A 21,168-nucleotide genomic window follows, 5' to 3' on the forward strand; every position below is an offset into this window, starting at 1 on the left:
TTACCACTAAGGTAAGGATAGAGTGGGGTAGGTCAGATAGACTCTAGTAAAGTCAGTGAGAGGGTCTAAATCACAGCAAATCAGCATCTAAGACCCATAGTCTTGACTCAGTAGAGGAGCAAATCAGTGGGGTAACTTCCAGTCCCAGCTCAAAAGGCAAATGCTGGGAAATCAGGCTGTTTCTTGAACAGTGCAGGCAAAGCTATCCCCCACCAATACAAGGGGCCTCTGTTCTCAAAGCCAAGGCTTAGGGCTGCATAGGAAACTTGGGACAGTGCCCACTTCACTCCAGAGCATAGCTCAACCATAAAAGTAAAAAAAAAAAAAAAAAAGAAATACCAAAAGAAAAGGAAAGAAAATGAACAAGAAACCGAAAAGAACCTTGACCATAGAAAACTACTATGATGATAGGGAAGACCAAAACACAAGCTCAGGCAAGGACAAAATGTGCACAGAAGAAATTTCAAAAAGTGATATGAATTGGTATCAAGTCCAAAGAGCACTTCTTGGAAGTGTTCATAAAATACTTTAAAAGGCAAATGAGAGATGTAGAAGAAAAAAGAAGAAAGGAAATGAAAGGTATGCATGAAAGAGTCAACAGCTTGAAAAAGGAAGGAAAAAATTGGCTGAAGAAAACAACTCCTTAAAAAATACAATTGGTAGGTGAATAGAGCACCAGCCCTGAAGTCAGACACTTAACACTTCCTAGATGTGTGACCCTGGGCAACTCACTTAACCTCAATTGCCTCAGGAAAAAAATACAATTGGCCAAATGCAAAAAAAAAAAAAAATCCAATGAAGAAAACATATTCAAAATAGAATTAACCAAATGGAAAAAGAGATACAAAGCTAATTAAAGAAAATCACACATTAAAAACTAGAATGGGGCAAGTAGAAGCTATTAATTCTGTGAGACAGCAAGAATCAAACAAACCAAAAAGAATGAAAATGGGAGAAAATGTGAAATACCTAATTGGAAAAAGCCAACCTGGAAAATTGATCCAGAAGAGACAATTTAAAAATTATTGGCCTTCCTGAAATTCATGACCCAAAAAGAGCCAGTATAGCAATCTTCAAGAAATAGAGGGGGGAAATAATTATTGAAAGAATCTATCAATCACCTTTGAAAAGTGATCACACAAGGAAAATTCCAAGGAACATTATTGTAAAACTCCAGAACTACAAGCTTAAGGAATAAATACTTTAAGCTGTCAGACAAAAACAATTTAATTATCAAGGAACAATAGTCAGGATTATCCAGGATCTGGCAGCTTCTATAATAAAGGTTCAGAGGGCCTGGAATACTATATTCCAGAAGGCAATGGTCCTAGGGTCACAACCAAGAATTAATTCATCCAGCAAGACAGTATCATCTTTCAAGAGAGGTGATGGATTTCCAATGAAGTAACAGAATTCAATCATTTCTATTGGAAAAAAAAAAAACAGAACTAAACAGAAAATTTAATCTACAAACACAGGATTCAAGAGAAGCAGTAAAGAGAAGCATATAAAGGCAAACCGGGGAAATTTGCAGCAGAGGAGGCACCACTTGGACTGAGGGTGTGGTTGTGAATGGTGCCTGAAGTGATGATATCAAAGAAAAAGACATTAAGGGGTGGAAAAAGGTCTGCACTGGAAAAAGAGAAAGAGGGAGGTATAATGGGATAATCAGATCACAGGAAGGGGTACAAAAGACTTACTACAATCCAGGGAAAGAAGGGAGGGTGATGAGAATTATCTGAAACTTAATCTCATCAAGTTTGACTTTGAGAGGGAATAACAATCATTCAGATAGGCATAGAAATTTATCTAACCCTAAAAATAGTAAGAGGAGAAAGAGAAAAGAAAAGGGAGAGGCAGGATAGAAGGGAGGGCAGAAACACTAGAACAAAAAATAAGAGAAGAGGGGAAGGGGTGATAGGAGATAAGGTAGTGGGGTGGGTAAAAAAGTACTTCTAAGGACAGAGAAGTAAGAGTAAAAAATAGTATATGCAGGGGAGAAAATAGGATGGAGAGAAATACAGAGCTGGCAATCATAACTGAATGTGAATGGGATGACCTCTCCTATAAAAGGGAAGTGAATAGCAGAGTGGATTAAAAAACAGAATCTTACAATATGTTGTTTCCAAGAAACACATTTGGCACAGAAAGACACATACAGAGTAAAGATAAAAGTCTGGAAAAGAATTTATTATACTTCACCTGAAGTTTAAAAAAAAAAAAAAAAAAGCAGAGGTAGCAATTCTGATCTCAGATAAAGCAAAAGTAAAAACAGATCTTATTAAAAGAGATAAGGAAGGAAAATACATCTTCATAAATGGTACTGAACACTAAATGTGAATGCACCAAGTGGTAGAGTACATAGAAAAGAGTTAATCCAGTTATAGGAAGAAATAAACAGCAAAACTGTACTAGTGGGAAAACGCAATCTTTCCCTCTCAAAATCAGTCAAATCTAACTACAACACAAACAAGAAAGAAACTAGCGAAGTTAATAGAATCCTAGAAAACTTAGATATGATAGATCTCTGGAGAAAATTGAATAGGGACAGAAGAAATATACATTTTTTCTTGGCAGTACATGTCACCTACACAAAAATTAACCATCTATTAAGGCATAAAAATTTCACAAATGCAAAAATGCAGAAATAGTAAATGCTTCCTTTTCAGACCACAATGCAATAAAAACTATATTCAATAAAGGAGCAGGGAAAGGTATACTAAAAAAATTGGAAATTAATCTAATTCTAAAAAATGAATGAGTCAAACAACAAATCATAGAAACAATCCATAATCTCATCCAAGAGAATGAAAATAATGAGACAACATACCAAAAAAACTATGGGATGCAGCCAAAACCATTCTTAGGGGGAAAATTTTATGACTCAAAATAGCTACATGAATAAAACAGATAAAGAGGTGATCAATTAATTGGGCATGCTCCTAAAAAAGCTAGTAAAAGAACAAATTAAAACCCCCCAATTAAATACCAAATTAGAAATTCTGAAACTTAAAGGAGAGATTAATAAAATTGAAACTAAGAAACTAATTGAACTAATAGATAAAACTCAGAGTTGGTTTTATGAAAAAACCAACAAAATAGATAAACCTTTGATTAATTTGTTTAGAAAAAAAGGAAAGAAAAAAACAAATCACAAACATCAACAATGAAAATGGAAAAGTTACCACCAATGAAAAAATAATTAGGAGCAATTTTGCCCAACTGTATGGCAGTAAGTCTGATAATGTAATTGAAAAGGATGAATATTTTACAAAAATATAAATTGCCCAGGTTAAGAGGAAATAAATTAAATAGTCCCATTTTAGAAAAATAAATTGAACAAGCCATGAATGAACTCCCTAAGAAAAAAATCTCCAGGGCTAGAAGGATTCACAAGTTAATTATGCCAAACATTTAAGGAATAATTAATTCTAATACTATGTAAATTATAAAATCCTTCTATGACACAAATATGATACTGTTACCTAAACCAGGAGAGCCAAAACAAAGAAAGAAAATTATAGACCAATCTCCTTAATGAATATTGGTGCAAAAATTTTAAATACAATATTAGCAGAGATTACAACAACTTTTCAGCAGAATAATATACTTTGACCAAGTGGTATTTATCCTAGGAATGTAGGGCTGATTCAATATCAGGAAAATTATTACCATAATAGACCATATCAATAACAAAACCAATATAAATCATATGGGAATCTCAATAGATGCAGAAAAAGCTTTTGCCAAAATACAGCAGCCATTCTTATTAAAAATACTAGAGATTATAGTGATAAGGGGAGCTTTCCTTAAAATAATAAGTAGTATCTATCTAAAATCAACAGCAAGCATTATTTGTAATAGAAAGAAGCTGCATGCATTCCCAATAAGATCCAGGGTGAAACAAGGATGGCCTTTATCACCACTATTTAAAATTTTACTAGAAATATTGGCTTTAGCAATAAGAAAAGACAAAGAAATTAAAGGAATTCGAATAGTCAATGAGGAGATAAAACTGTTATTCTTTGTAGACGATATGATGATGTACTTAGAGAATTCTAGAAAATAATCCAAAAACTTACTGGAAACAATTCACAGCTTTAGCAAAATTGCAGGATATAAAATAAACCCACACAAATCACCTGTATTTCTCTACATTTCTATATCTATCTATATTTCTATCTACTTATTTATCTATCAGTAAGAGATAGAAAGAGAATAACTGTCGACAAATTAAATGCTTTTGGTAGAGGGTCTATCTGCTAAGACAAACACAGGAACTATATGAACACAATTACAAAACATTTCTCTCACAAATCAAGTCAGATCTAAACAATTAGAAAAATATCAATTGTTCATGGCTGGGCAAGCTAATATAACTAAAATGATAATTCTGCCTAATTACCAATCAAACTTCCAAACATTATTTTATTACATTTATAGAACTAGAAAAATAATTAAAAAACAATTAATCTGGAAAAACAAAAGGTCAAGAATATCAAGGAAATTAATTTTAAAAATACAAAGGATGGTGCCTTAATAGTACTAGTCCTAAAACTATATTATAGAGCAGCAGTCATGAAAACCATTTGTTACTGGCTAAGAAATAGAGTGGTGGATCAGTAGAATAGATTAGATACACACAACACAATAATCAAGGCTTATAGTAATCTAATAATCTAATATTTGATAAATTCCCAAACTCCAGTTTCTGGAATAAGAACTCAGTATTTGACAAAATTTGCTGGGGAAATGGGAAAATAATGTGTCAGAAATTCAGCATAGACCTACATTTCATACCCTATACCAAAATAACATCAAAATGGATACATGATTTGGGCATAAAGGATGATGCCATAAGCAAATTAGGAGAGCAAGGGATAATTTACCTATCAGATATTTGGAGAAGGGAGGAATTTGTGATCAAAGGAGAACTAGAGAATATTATGAAAGGCAAACTAAACAACTTTAATTACATTAAATTAAAAAGGTTTTATGTAAACAAAAACAACAGAAGCAAGATTAAAAGGGAAGTACAAAGCTGGAAAAAAATCTTTCTGAACCAATATTTCTGAAAAAGTCTCATTTCTAAAACATATGTAGAACCATGCTAAATTTATAAGAATACAATTGATAACTGGTCAAAGAATATGAAGACACTTTTCAGATGAAGAAATTAAAGCCATCTATAGTCATATGAAAAATGCTCTAAATCACTACTGATCAGAGAAATGCAAATTAAAACAACTCTGAAGTACCACCTTCTACCTTTCAGATTGGGTAAGATGACAGGAAAAGACAATGATAAATGTTGCAGGGGTTATGGGAAAACTGGGATACTGATGCATTTTGGTGGAGTTGTGAAATGATCCAACCATTCTGACGAGCAATTTGGAATTATGCCCAAAGGACTATAAAACTGTACATACTCTTTGACCCAGTAGTGCCATTACTGGATCTGTATCTCAAGGAAATCATAAAGGAGGGAAAAGAACCCACATGTACAAAAATGTTTGTAGCAGCTCTTTTTGTGGTAACAAAGAATTGGAAAGTGAGTAGATACCTATCAATTGGGGAATGAATGAACAAGATGTGGCATATGAAGATAATGGAATATTGTTCTATAAAAAAATGATGAACAACTGATTATAGAAAGACCTAGAAAGATTTACATGAATTGATGCTAAGCAAAAACAGGAAAAAAATTAAAAAGCAGACCCAGGAATACATTGTACAATAACAGCAAGAATGTGTGATGATCAACTATGAAAGACTTGATTCTTCTCAGTGGTTCAGTAATTCAAAGCAATCCCAATAGACCTTGGACAGAAAATGAAATCTGCTTCCAGAAAAATAACTAAGGAGACTGAATGTAAATCAACACATATTCTGTTCACTTTTTTTTTTTTTAATCTCTCCCATGGTTTTTCCCTTTTGCTCTGATTTTCTCTCCCATCATGATTCATAAAGCAATGGGTATTAAAACTAAATAAAAAAAATCCCCCCAAAAAATAGAAGAGTGAGACTTCACATAGAATCTAGAGAAAGGGGAGCCAAGTACTCTGTGGAGTAGGTATTACACTTGGAAGAGCCAAGTGAAACAGAATTTTATCTCAAAGCAATTGTATGTCTTCCTCCCACAGTGCCTAAAACCCACCAACAATAATTATTAAATTTTGCTAAAGAACTGATTCTTTACAACAAGCATCCACCAGGAATGGAGGGAGAAGGCAGTGGGCAGGTCACAAAGGAAGGGGTGATAGAAGGATGTTGAAAACTAATTTTACTTATATTACATTTTCCTTAGCCTAGGAAGATGTCTCCATCTCTTTGTCTCTCTCTGTCTCTCTTTGTATCACTGCCTCTCTCTTTTTCTCTCTGTCTCTCTCTGTCTGTTTTTCCTATCTCTCTTTATCTCTGTTTGTCTGTCTCTCTCTGTCTCTCTGTCTTTTTCTGTCTCTCTCTGTCTCTCTGTCTTTTTCTGTCTCTCTTTGTTTGTGTGTCTCTTCCTCCCCCTTTGTTTCTTTCTCTCCCTCTCTCTACCCTCTCTGTGTCTGTCACTTTCCCTTCCCCCCTCTCCCCCTTCCTCTCTTCCTCTTTCATATTTATACATATTAAAATATTAAGAACTCACATTTTTATTATATAAATCCTTAAAAATAGAAGACTTTTCCAGATTAATTCTGGAGCTTGCATATTTGTGCTTTCCCCCCCCCACATTTTGGTAGCCTGACTGATCTACCTAGCAAATTTCATGCAAATCTATCCAACAGTCTAGGTTATTGCTCACGTTCTCACCTAAATAAATTTCAACTTGTTTTTGTTTTCCTACAATGGATTTTCAGTTTCTCCTATTAACAGCACTATTAGCATAAAGATAAAACTGTGTTTCCTAGTTCAGGGAAAATTGCCAGCAGGACAGCTTATTGTATTTTATCTGGTCCCAATTTACTATCTTGAAGATATATGGGTGATTCATAAAGATCATTCTGTTCATTTGGATTGAAAATGTAAGGCTAGATAAGCAAGGGCTTTCATGATAATATGAAAAAATGACTCAAATTAGGATATGTAATTAGGTTAAGGAAACAGAACAAAAATATTACAGGTGAAGAACTGACAAATTTTGGTCATTGAATAATGAAGCAAAGATGACCATTAAATTACGTATCAATCCAACTGAAAATATGTTAGTTTGGTAGTACTGGCTGAGAAGGGGTTTAAAGGGAAAGATAATTTTATTTTATCCTTAAGGCTCTGAATATACATTTCCAATTACCAAGAAGAAGAGAAAATGTTGAACTCATCAATCCTCTATTTAAAATTTAGTCAGATGTGCAATGGTTGCTTTTTCCAGCTTGTTCTAACTGACTTAAAAATCCATTAATTTAATCTCATCAGATGGAAGCAGAATGAAATAGCTGTTAAAATATTTCACGTGACAATGGGAATGAATCCATTGGTTTTGAATCTATATCTGAAGGTTAAAGGGGCATTAAAGGAGAATACACAGGCTAGAACATATGTTTAAAAAGGACAGAATAGAAAGAATGCCAAAGAATTAAGGAAATCTAATTAAATTTGACAGATTTTTAGAGTGGAGTTCCATGGTTGAGAGGGATGTTGCATCCAATTATCATCTTCTTGGCTAATACATAAGGTATTCTCATTACATGCTGAGAGTTAACCTCTTGATACATTACTCCTAATAAGTAGGTTTATGACAGCATACTAAATCTTCCCCTTTGGGATCAGTGCATAATGCTTATAAAGCAAACAAACAGCTTCTCTTTTTCTCTGGCACATGTATTAAGGAATTTCATCCCAAGAAAGGCAATCTAGAGTAGGAATTTTGTTCAAAAATTCCCCAAGGAATTTTCATAGCTATGGGTAAATCCAGTCTGCTAAAATAATGAATCAGCAATAGGAAAAGTCCTACCAGGAGAAAATGTTTTATTTATCAAAAGGTCTGTTTGTGTGTTCTTTGCTGAGTAACAGGATGATTTCTGAAGCAAGCTAAGGCTGAGAGATGAGTCCCACTGACAGCAACAATATCAGGCTTTGGGAGAAGATTGATGGATCTTAAAAAAAAAATAAGTATATTACCTTTCTTATGTGGGCCACAGACATTCTTTTCAAATGGCAAATGATGGATATTTAGAAAGATAGACCCATTTCACCATATTCTCCAATCTCAATTTAGAAAGAATTATTATTTTTTCAAAGGAGCAAAAAGGCAAAAGTATACATACCATTGCGCCAGGATCTCCTTTTGGACCCTATAAGAAAATCACTGAAATTATATAAATAAATCAATACACTCATATATGTACAAACACATAGACAAATACTCACATATACATATATACATTTTTTAAAGTGACTAATAAAAATAGAACTCTCAGCTCGAATTGGCTTATCTTTTGGTGGATTTTCTATTATTATTCATGCAAACTCTGAATGTGCCCAGAGCAATTCTTCTACCTTAAAAATCAATACCTGAAGAGTATCACATAAAAAAATAGGGTTTTCTGGAGGACCTGGGGGGGATGAATGTTTATTCCAGGCTTTACTGATTACAATCTATGTCACTGTGGACAAGTTACAAACTTTCTAGATCTCTGTCCTCTCATCTTCAAAATAAGGAAGGTGGGTTTGATGACTTGTGATATCCCTTTCTATTCTTAATCTATGATCCCATCTTTTTAGTTTTAGATGATATCTAGACAAAATTTTAATTATTTGTTTTTAATGCACATACAATCCAATAATGAAATTGTTTCATTATTTTTATTGTCTGTGAAAATTTTCTCTGAAACTCAAAGTAAAGGCTGTCAAGGACTTTGAGAATCATTGTTTGGCTATCATGAGTTTACTTAAAAGAAATAAGTACTCACTGAAGGACCAGGGGGCCCAGGATAAGTAGCAACACTTCCACCTCCCTAAATTGATAGGGAGAAAAGTGTTAATTAATATTTACATAACACTGGAAAATGATTTTAAATGATTAAAAACAACTACCTGGAATTTATATAAACTGCTCATTCCATTCCCTTCACTGAGTGGCACACTCTGAAAGATGAAAAAAGAAATCATTCATCTTATGCAGTAATTATCATTTCCATCCCTTAAAGTCAAGGATCCAATAGAATTTATGATTTATACTGGATTTTAGAAATAAATTCTGGTAACTCTAAGAATGGCAAATATTCAACTAAGAAGATAAGTTTATTCTATAAATGACAGAATTTAATATGACAACAATTCAGTTTCTGTTTTTAGCTTCCCTAGGAAAAAATTGAAACAAAAATCCCTGTGGGAAAAAAAGGTAAAAATAAAGCATATGAGTCATACCTGGAGCATAAAAGCATTTTAGGGTGGATTGAAACAAATGCTAAAATGTAGTAGATGAGAAATGTGTGGATACAAAGGAAAATGGTACCTATTCATTAAAATTCAGTTGTTAAATTACTAGTTTATGTTGTTTAGAGCCTGCTGACCTCTCTAGCATATGCCACAGGCTAACATACAAGAAAACTAATACAAATGGAAATGCAAGGAAATCAGGTTACTGAAAAGTAGTTTTCCCCACAGTTTCTTCATAAGGCACAGATGATTAAAGAGTAGATGCTGTAATGTCACAATGCGAATTTATCTACAAAAAAAAGCATTCCCTGGAAAAATGGGGAACAATTTTGAAGCATAAAGTTTACTTGTAACTTGTAAAGTCCAGAATCAATAAAATTTAAAAAAAAATTCTAGAATCCTTAAGACAGGAAATTTCCATTTAGGGAAATCCCAATCTTTTCTTGTTCAGTTATTTTAGGTAGTATCTGACTTTTTACGACCTTGTTTGGGGTTTTCTTGGCAAACACAGTAGAGTGATTTGCCATTTCCTTCTATATCTCCTTTTACAGATAAGGAAACTGAGACAAATAGGATTAAGTGGCTTGCCCTGGGTCACATAGCTACTACATTATAAAAGATAATGGTTGCCCTGGGAATCTCTGAATATTTTTAGTTTTAGTTTGGCTCTTCTGCTAACTACTTGGGTGATTTTGGGTAAGACTTTTTACTCCATTTTCATAAAATGAAGAATAAAATGAAGATGATCCTCTATAACTAAGATGCTGACCATGCTATAGTAAATGTCAGCTAGACAAAATTCTTCTTCTTCTTTGGATGGACAAATATTCCTAGCTGTGCCTTCACTTTTATAGTTGCATATGTTCCATTTAAAAAATGTAGAAGCAACATATGGCATTCTGAATTTCACAGGAATGCTTGAAGATATGAAAGGATTTATGAATACTCCTTCTTCCTTACAACCCCAAATCCAGTTCTTTTCTTCTGTTCCTTCCTTTCAACACTAAATTCTTTCCTAGGCTATCTGCACAGACAACAATCTATTCTTGTCCCAATACTGAGTCCTTGAAGAGCTACCTTAATGCCACATTGTTCTCCTGAATCTATTGCTTACTTATCCTATTAAAGATCTCACTGTGCCAAGTTTCAATTTTGGGTTACTCCCACCATCACAACCTTAACTCTAAGTCATGTATTTCATGCTTAGAGATAGAAAAGCTAGAGCCAAATTATAAAGCCAGAGAAAATCACAAAATCATGCTGACTGGATTTACTATAAATTTATGTTACCTAACTACAACTGGGCATTTATGCTGCAAAGGTTTAAAAGAAACCTCCCTAATTGGTTCATATCTCACTTGATACAATGGCTTTTCCAAACCTTTTTAATTCCTTCTCAAATCTCTTATGGTTCCCAATCTCCTTACTTTCTCAATTGAGAATCTTACCTCATTTTTTACTGAAAAAATATTGAACCCATACATTCAGAGCTCCATTTTCTCTCTCCTTCTTATCTCATATCACACTACTCAGATACCTCCCACTTCTATCTCTTTATTCACTTCTGGTTGTCCTTATTGCAAGTTCCTCCACATGAAGTGATCCCATTCCATTCTATCCTCTCCAGAAGATTGCTTCCTCTAATACCCCCAGTTTCTCACTAATATATTTTTGTCTACTAGTTGCTTTCCTGCTGCCTACAGATACACCTATGTTTCTTTCACCCTCAGTTAAAGGATATAAACAGGCAATTTTCGATGATGAAATTAAAGCTGTTTGTAGTTATATGAAAAAATGTTTTGAATAACTATTGATTAGAGAAGTGCAAATTAAAACAACTCTAAGGTACTATCTCATACCTTTCAGATTGGCTAAAATGACAGGAAAAGATGATGATAAATATTGGAGGTAATGTGGGAAAACTGGGACACTAATACATTGTTGGTGGAATTGTGAACTGATCCAACCATTCTGGACAGCAATCTAGAACTATGCCCAAAGGGCTATAAAACTGTGCCTACCCCTTGACCCAGCAGTGTCATTACTGGGTCTGTGTCCCAAGGAAATCATAAAGGAGGGGAAAGGACCACATGTACAAAATGTTTATAGTAGCTCTTTTTGTGATAGTAAAGAATTGGAAAAGGAGTGGATGCCCATTAATTGGGTAATGGTTGAATAAGTTGTGGTACATGAAAATAATGGAATATTATTGTTCTATAAAAATGATGAACAAGCTGATTATAGAAAGGCCTGGAAAGATTTATATGAACTGATGTTGAGTGAAGTAAGCAGAACCAGGAATACATTGTACACAATAACAGCAAGAATATGTAATGAAAGAGTTGATTCTTCTCAGTGGTTCAGTGATCCGAAGCAATCCCAAAAGACTTTGGTCAGAAAATGTCATCTGCATTCAGAAAAAGATCTAAGACTGAATATAAATCAACACATGCTATGCTCACTTCTTTTTTCTGTTTTTTATCTATCCCATGGTTTTTCCCTTTTGCTCTGATTTTTCTCTCTCAACATGATTCATAAAGCAATGTGTATTAAAAATAAACTTATTACAATAATAGAAAATAAAGTATCCCTCATCCTCAAAAAATCTTTACTTGATACCTAAATCCCAACAACTATTACATTTATGTCCAGTATTATTAAGCGTCTCCTATGTTCCAGGCATTGTGCAAAGTCCTGGGGATACAGAGAAAGGCAAAAGATAATCCCTACTTATGAGGAACACAATCTGAAGACAGAAACAAACAGCAAACAAAGATGTACAAAACAAGCTTTAAACATAGGCAAGGTGTTAGAATTATGAGAGATTGGAGAAAGTTTGTATAGAAGGTGGTATTTTCCTGGGACTTGAAGGAAGCCAGGAGGAGAAGATGAAGTAGGAGAACATTCTAAGCATGAGAGACAGCCAAAAATTGCCCACAGTCAAGAGATATTGTTCTGCTCATGGAATATCAAAGAGGCCAGTCTCCCTGGATTGAAGAATATGTATGGAGATATAGGATATAAGAAGACTGAAAATGTAGGAGGATTAAGTGATGAAGGGTTTTGAAGACCCAAAAGAGGATTTTATATTTGATCCTGGAACAATAAGGAACCATTGGAATTTATTGATTATGGAGATGACATGGTTGGACCGATACTTTATCACTCTGGTGGCTAGAGGACTGACTGGAGTGGAGAATCATGACAATTAAAACCAATAACTACTGTAGTAGACCAGATGTGATGAGTAGCTGCACCAGAATGGTGGCCCTATTAGGAATAAGATTGTATATTCAACAGACAAAAAGGTAAACTCTACAATTCTTGCAAAAATCTGGATATGGAAGGGTGAGAGAGAGAATCACAGAGCATACCTGGGTTATGAAGCTGGGGATTTAGGGAAATGGTAGAGCCTTGAAAGTAATAGGTAAATTTGGAAATGGAGAGGGTTTAGGAGGAAAGAAAATGAACTCAGTTTTAGACATGACGAGCTTGAGATCTCTACTGAACATATAGTTCAAGATGTCTGAAAGGCAATTGTAGATGTGAGACTGGAAATCAGCAAAGAAGTGAGGGATAGACAAGCAAATTTCAAAATCATTATCATAAAGAATAATAGAATAATTGATATTATAGGACCTGATGAGAACACCAAGAAAAGTATAGAAAGAATAGAAGAAGGTGGAGGACAGAAAGTAGGATCTATAGTTAGTAGGTATTACCTGGTTTAATATCTATTAATGGAGAATAAGGAGTAGTCCAAAAGGTATAAGAGAGATGGAGGAAAGTAAGTGGAGGGACCTATTGTAGGGCAGTCTTTTCAGAGTTTAGATAAAAGAGCCAATACATTTAAGATGATCATTAAAATGATAGGGAGTGGAAGGGCTTAGAGATGATTTTAAAGAATGGGAGAGACATAAACCTATTTGTAGGCATTAGGGAAGCAATTAGCAGACAGGGAAAAATTAAAGTAAGAGTTTAGAAATGACAAATGGAGCAATCTGTTAGAGGGAGGATGGAATGGAATTGCTTCTTTATATAGAAGGATTTGCCTTGCCAAGGAATAAGGCTATGTGTTTGTGTGAGATAGAAATGAAGGAGAAAATAGTGGCAAAAGACACTTGAAGGATTTCAAATGAGGAGGAATGGAGAAGTTCCTAGTGAATTTTTTTTTTTCTGTAAAATATGAGGCTCCTTTATATTGAGGATTTTTTCCCTGCCAATCTTTGGCCTTGGATATCTCCTTGGTTCATACAGTATGTGCTACCTTCATTCCGACATATATGCTAATGACAGAAGAAAAATCCACAATTTTCAGAGTCAAGTGCAAATCTGTTACATAACCTCCACTAGGTCTTTACTGCTTCAGGGAAATTCTATTATATCTACCTTATTGGTTCACCCTCCCACTCTATCTAGTACCTCTTCCAAACCTTTTCATGCCTCCTCTCTTCAAGTCTCCCATGGCTCTCCATTTCTCCATGCTCTAAGCTGAGAATCTTGTCTCATATTTTATGGAAAAAAACCTGAGAAATAGTATTATGTAGCAGGAGATGGAAGTCCTACTTCCTGCTGCCTTTCCTCTTCTTCACTTGGGAAATATGGAAAGCACTCCATGAAAAGGGAGATGGAAATTAAGATCTTGTAGATGGAAAGTGGGCAACAGTCTTTCCTCCTTCCTCAGGAAACAAAGTATCAGGGATTGGAAAGCACAATGAAAGACTATAAAAGACTGTGCTCTACCTCTTTCCCCAAAAGAAGCTGGTAGCTAAACATCTTGAAAAGGCTAATATCTCTACTTCCTTTCTTCTCAATCTCTTTTTAAAACTGCAGTCTGGCTTTTGATCTCATTATTCATCAGATAATGCTCTCTCTGTTTACCAATGCTATCTTAATTGTCAAATCGGAGGGTATTTTCTATATCCCTTCAATTCTTTCTTGATTCTCTCTGCAACTTCTTCTAGTGTCAGTCACTTTCTTCTCCTTGATAGTCTAATAGGTTTTGTGATAATGCTCTTTCCTAGATCTTTTTCTACCTGTTACTTCTAATTCTCTTTGGCTAAAACTTCATTTAGGTCATGCCCCCAAATTGTAAGTATTCCCAAATTCTCCATCCTTTTTTTTTTTTTTCCAATTCTCCTTCAATACTATTTCACTGGGTGATCTCATCCATTCCCATAGAGTTAATTATCATCTTTATGCTGTTGATTTTGAGATCCATTTACTCAGTTCTAACCTCCAGTCTTGAATCTTCAAGTGACTACTGGATATCTTGAATTGGATTTTAGTTAAATTGAAAACTTTAAAAAGTCCCTAAACTGAATTCATTTTATTTCCTTCTAAATCCTTCTCTCTCTTGAACTTTCTTATTGCTACAGATGGTACCATCATCCGTCTAATCACCAAGTCTCTCAACCTAAATTTCATATTTAATTTCTCATTCTCTACATCAAATCACTTGCCAAGTTCTGCAAATTTTACCTTTATAACATCTCTCTTGTATGTCCTTTCTTTTCTCTGACACTGTGAGCACCTTGATGCAGGACTTCAACTCCTCACACTTGGACGATTGCAATAACCTACTGGTTGATTGACCAGCAAGTCTCTTTTCTCCCCACTCTATCTAACAAGAGCTCTTAAAATTCTTAAATACAGTACCAGTACCAATTTGGGCAAAGCAGTATTTTTTTCAGAGTGCTAATATGGATGACACTTCTTCCCCATGAGGAGTTGTGCCAAAAGGCAATCACCATCCTGATGATAATTAGCTCAGATGTCAAATTGATCTTTTTAAATCACAGGTCTGATGAGTCATCCCTTCATAATGTCCTTCCTCCTCACATATGCTATGTGATCCAATGATATTGGCCCTCTTTCTATTCATTGTACAAAACATTTATATCTCTTGATTTTCCCATATTCACTAGTTGTTTCCCATACTTGGAATTTCTCTTTTCCTCATCTCTGTCTCCTAACTTCTCTGACTTTCTTTAAATTTTAGCTAAAATTCAACCTTCTACAAGAAGTCTTTCCAAATATCCTTTAATTGCTCTGTGATTATATGTTTTCTCCTGTGCATATCTTGTTTGGAGATAGTTTGCCTGTTGTCTCTCCATTAGACTTTGAGAGCTCCTTGAGAGCAACCTTTAATTTTTTTTTTTTATTTGTATCACCAGTACTTACTTATCACAGTGTGTAATACATAATAGGTGCTTAATAAATACTTAATGATGACTTATGTCAACCCTAGGAATACCTTCTGAATGTTCCGAGGATACCGCTTCCCACTAGAACAAAAAATCTTCTATTCTAATTTCTAGGATTATATGATTCTTTTACCTCAAGAAACATTGAGCTGCTTTTGCACAAAAATATAGCCATAATACTTAGGCTATCCTTTTCTGTTCTTTACTGTTCCACATAGACTCTGTCCCCTTTACTTGTATGGGATATGATTCAAGTGCTTACTTAGAAAATGTTGGTTTTAATCACTAATCTCTCTCCTACCTTACTTTAATTATGTATTTTTAATGATATGAAACAGAGATTAATGATAAAGTTAAATGCTGGCTGTTTCTAGGAGAAAGGGAAGGATTTCTTAGACTTGTAGTGCATGAGTTAAAGTGTCTTGTGGACTATTTCTGATGACTCCTTTTCTGATACCTTGTGATCCAGCTTCTATAAAACTCTGTAACATAATTTTTATCTCAAATATTTCCTGTTTCAATGATTTGCTTTTTGTCAAATAAACATTTTAAAACAAATAGGAAAGAAATGGCATGGGTTAAAAGTAGAGCACTTAAGTAGTGTGTTTCTTAGATATCTTAAAAAAATCCTAACATTTACTTTTTCTACTTATTGGGAACAAGAGTTCTTAAAATTCTTAAATCCAATACCATTACCAATTTGGGCAAAGTGGTATTTTTTTTTTTCAGAGTGCTAGTGGATGACACTTCTTCCCCATGAAAAGTTGTGCCAAAAAGCACTTAACATCCTGATGACAATTAGCTTAGACATTCCTTTCCAACTAAGATTCTTATGGCTCAATTCTTGCTAGAGTTTATTTCCTTCATCCCAACTCTTGCAAGAGCAATGGTTAAGTTTTCTACATTTTCATTTACATTTGGATAGTCCTTTATGTAGCTGTTCTTTTCTCAACTGTTTTTGCCTCACATGAAAAAGTTCCTTACTTTTGGCTCTGGGAAGAGGGATGAATCTTTGGCCCTGTGGGACTATAGAACTCTGTTTCAGATGAGGAAAGAATTCAGTGAACAGATCTAAAGAACTACAAAGGGAGCTGATTTAGAGATGATTAGTCAAATCTAATTACTTTAATTGATATTGATTAAAGAGAATATAGAAAATTATTCATCTCTCCTCCTTATCTGGAGAGTCATATGTCTTTCATTATCAATAAAATTATAAAAATTATTATATAACATTACATAGGGAGAATTTCATGTATCTTATCCCCAAATTTTCTGAGGGCAGGGACCATATGTTACCTAAACTTTAAATGATACAGCTACTTAGAAAATGCTTGATTTTAATTTGTTGATTATCCTTGACCCCTAGGAGCTTAAACTCTAAGGAAGTACTGATGTGTATATGCAAGTATGGGGAATGAATAATCACATAATTATACTGATGCAGAGTGAGCAATAAAATATTTATAAAGTGCAAAGATAAATGTATTTTGCATGTAGAACACAGAGAGAATAGCTAAATCTCTCCAAGGCTAAATGGATATATGGTTTGTTTATTAATAGTATACCTATATCTATGTAGATATATACCTGATAATTTTGTCAACTTTGTGTTACATCTAAACATAGATTAGATAAATAAACTTTCATTATTAAAATGTAAATTTCAAAGTTTTCAACAAATAAAAAAAACTTACAGGAGGTCCAGGTGGTCCAGGTTTTCCAGGTGATCCCTCATTGCCCTGAAAATGTATAAGAATTATATACATCACAGTCAGAAAATATTTGGCTTAGCTATGCCTTTTTGTATGTCACCTAATGCCTATCAAGCATAAATCTGAACATCAAGAGCACCATGCTCTGAAAAAAATATATTGGTTTATCATTTTGTTTTTACCTGCCTGATCATTCACCCTGATTCTCTCCCTCCAACTCAAAGAATAGTCTAACCCTTTATTTTGCATATGTGGAAATTGAGGCACAGGGAGGCTCAGAGAACATAAATTAAGGATTATTGATATACTGCATTTGTAGCCCTAGTACCTTGCATAGTGCCTGGCACATAGTGGACACTTATTAATTGTGCAAGGACACAGTGGTAGTATTGGAGGCAGATTCTGTTCCTTATACATGGAAAAGAGCAGTATCTCTTATCATATTCTTCTATCATTCTTCTTGTTAAGAATTATGTTCGCGTGACAGAAATAGTGAGTTAACCACCCAAAATAGTCCTATGCTTGCTCTAAATGACAACTAACAAAAACATCTTTCACATTTGATTTATATGGTGAGGCTTCTGTAGAGAGACTTTTCTGCCTTCTCTAGGCTTGTTTCTACCTTTATCCCACTGTTTCTATACTAGGTTCTGTGTGTTGAGGGCAATATTCATGTAAAATTGTGGAAAAAACCATAATGAACAGCTTTTAGTAGAGATATAGTATAGTGGATAGAGAGTAGACAGAGAGCTGGCTCCTGAGTTCAAATTTTGTCTCTAATACATTCTGGGTGTAGCACTGTGGGCATATTACTTAACTCTCAGAGTGTCAGATAACTTTCTGCAACTACAGGTTACAGATCAGGCAACGATTAGTTTGTTAAAGGATAATTTTTTTCACTAGGAATTTCTCTAATGAGATCACAGGCACAACCTAAAAAAGAAAACGGTGGTACTTACTATTGAATATAAGTAATAAATATAGAACATTACTTTGGGGGAATTTACACTAAAAATTGTCTGGGACATAATTCTTTTCTAAAAAATGAGGATGAAAAATTTATGAGAAAGATAATTTAGAATTTAATATGAGGTAATATATTTCATAATTTTAAACACAATTCAGAATTTTTCTTTTTTCCAAGTAATTTTTTTTTTCTAATTCTAAAATCAAAGTGATTTTAGAAACTTTAATCTCAAGGTATTCTAATATTCCTAGTTTTTCTCTGAACAATAATTTTGTATCTATAGGAAACAACAGCAGAATTTGTACATGGCTTTGTACATAATACTACATCCAGGCCAGCTACTCCAACTCTTTCATTTTACAATGGAGGAACCTGAAGTTCAGGGAAGTTAAGAGAATATAAAATCTTTAAGATTAAGGACTATTCCATTTATTGTTTTTGATTTCCTAACATCTAAAACAGTGCCTGGTATATAGTAGGCATTTAATAAATGTTTGTTGATTAATTTTCCAAAGTCATGATGGTAGTGTTAGAGGCAGAATTTAAAACTCTTGACTCAAAAAACCAATGTTCTTTATGCTGTACCAAAAAATAAGAATGGAAAGTTATATACCTCTATTTATATAACTCAAGTTTTTTGATAGTCCATGATGTTAGTTCATTTCCTAAATGAGTCAAATATGTGTGGTGACCAACTTTTTGTCCAAGTGTTATACTATCTTTTATATTCACATAAAGCATAATACAGTCTTTTAAAATTAAAAAAAACCCAAAACTTTGCAACTTTTGAAACTTCACATTCCTTCAGAAACCAAGTCTTTGCATTTGCTTAAACACATTACATCCAGGTAGTCCATCCTCGTGGGTGTCTCTAAAACCTGTTAAATGCGAGTGACTAGTGGCAAAATGTCCTTTGGGGAATTATGCCAAAGTTTCCATGAGTCAATTAACAAGGAAAAATATATGACCACTAAAAGATACTTTCTGGCACAATATCTACAATTGAAACTCATTTTTCATCTTGGTTTGTGCCTCAGAGCTTATCTGAGTGTGGAATTCCCATTAACTTCAAAGCCAATGAATGACTGAATAGATTCCATAGAGGATGGGAAATGGAAAAAAAAAGGGGGGGCCTTGTGACATTGTCAGTGCAAATCTTCTAAAACTCTATAGAATAAGCACATTGTATCTTTTAAATTTATGTTAGCATTTTTCTGTTACTCACAACCATTATGCCCCATTTCTTTTCAATGATGTTATTTGGTAATTTAAAAAAAAAAAAAAAAAAGAACTTTCACTGGGACAGTATGATGTCATGCTATTACCTCCCCACAGTTCCTTCCAATTCCCCTAGATTTAGAAGCTAGGATTACTTACTCAGTGGTTCTTTCTATCTCCTGCCCTATGTCCTTGTCAATTGTTTGGACCCCCTCTGATTAATGCTCCTGTTTCTGCTTTGACAGACAGACCTCATGACCTTCTTGTCTAATGTGCTTAGATCCTGTCTGTTCTCTTCCTTGTAAAAGGATCTTCTGTGTCTGGACCACTCAGTATGGAGGGGGGAAGGATTTCTTTAAGCTCCCCTCTCTATAGATGCCCTCATTCCAAACTTCACTCAGCCCTCTGGATTTCTGTTGAGATTCTACTTTGACTTTATTGGCCTGCCTTGCCCTGCTAGCACCTAAGTTTTGGTTATAACAATTTCATATACACAAATATACACACATACATACACATGATAAATACGTAGATATATACATATAAAATATGTACATATGTGTGTGTGTGTGTGTGTTTGTGTTTTTAGTGGGGTTTACCTTTTCACCTTTTGCTCCAGGAGGACCAGGATGTCCGGTTCTTCCCGATGAGCCCTGTAACAACCAAGTTGGTTTATGAGGAAAACAATAAGATGACACTAGATTTGATTACTAAAATTTACCCATTTTGAAGGTCATTTGGTCCTAATTAAATCAGTCCTAAAAGTTTACATTTCTTCTGGCAGGTAGAACAGCTGCATTCTACTGATAAGCCTTCCAAATGGTAAAATTTGTATTTTGCGGCGGCCTTCTTCACCTTGGCCAACTACGTGTAGTGACCTTAATTGGAACCTTTTGATACAGCTAAGAATTTAGACTTGCTGTTTAAATGGTAATTTACATAATATTACCCATTATGTCTTACTAAATGGGCTATAATTTTTGAAAGCTATCAGCTTTTTAAATACTTCAAGAAACTGGAGAAAGAATTTCTGTACTGGTTTATATGATCTGCATCATGTCAACAGAAAATAAAAACTAACTTTAGTCCTTCTTGGGAGTATAAAAGCCACGTTTTCATATTCCCTTTAATAGCCTCTCCCTCCACTTTTAATATTGACATACTTTTCAATTAGGTTTATGTTTGTGAAGGCGGGGTCTATGATGATTATGTGTAAAACAAAAAAAAGTGACTTAAAAATATCAGCTGTTGGCCACACCCTAAGAACATCAGGGAACCTAATAGCATATAAATCCATGCCATTTATAGCATAATCCTAATTAAGCCCTCCCCCAGTAACAAAACATTTCTTTATTACTTCACATATGAAGAACACTCTTCTAGTCAGTGGGACTGGCACAAAATTTAGATTAAAATATTGTTTATCATCTTCTGGAAGCTACAATTTAGTAGGTGGATAAGGCTCTTATAAAAATAGTAATAATCTAATAGTACATGCTAAGAAAGTTACAAAACAATCTGAGATCTGATTGGGAAAAGTATTAGCAACCTAGGAGGTGAAGTAGAAATATAGAAAAACTTGATGAAGGAGACAGCACTTGAGTTGGACTTAAGTATGAATTAAATGAGTATGAAGTAAAATAAGAATAGGGATGGAACAGGTAAAAAGGGAAAGGGGGATATTTGAGTTATGAGT

At 34.2% G+C, this 21,168-nt stretch overlaps 1 protein-coding gene across 2 annotated transcripts in view; it reads right to left on the minus strand.

Moving 5' to 3' along the window:
• COL19A1 (collagen type XIX alpha 1 chain) overlaps positions 1–21,168 on the minus strand; it is a 389,708-nt gene that overhangs the window by 47,036 nt on the left and 321,504 nt on the right. For both annotated transcript variants that reach the window (XM_074310576.1, XM_074310575.1), the window contains 5 exons: positions 20,072–20,125; positions 17,270–17,314; positions 9,022–9,072; positions 8,898–8,942; positions 8,253–8,279 (listed from right to left, as the gene is read on the minus strand). In XM_074310576.1, coding sequence (XP_074166677.1) covers positions 8,253–8,279; positions 8,898–8,942; positions 9,022–9,072; positions 17,270–17,314; positions 20,072–20,125 — 222 coding nt within the window. The remainder of the gene's footprint in view (positions 1–8,252; positions 8,280–8,897; positions 8,943–9,021; positions 9,073–17,269; positions 17,315–20,071; positions 20,126–21,168) is intronic.

This window comes from Sminthopsis crassicaudata, chromosome 4, assembly GCF_048593235.1.
Source record: "Sminthopsis crassicaudata isolate SCR6 chromosome 4, ASM4859323v1, whole genome shotgun sequence".
Taxonomy (NCBI): domain Eukaryota; kingdom Metazoa; phylum Chordata; class Mammalia; order Dasyuromorphia; family Dasyuridae; genus Sminthopsis; species Sminthopsis crassicaudata.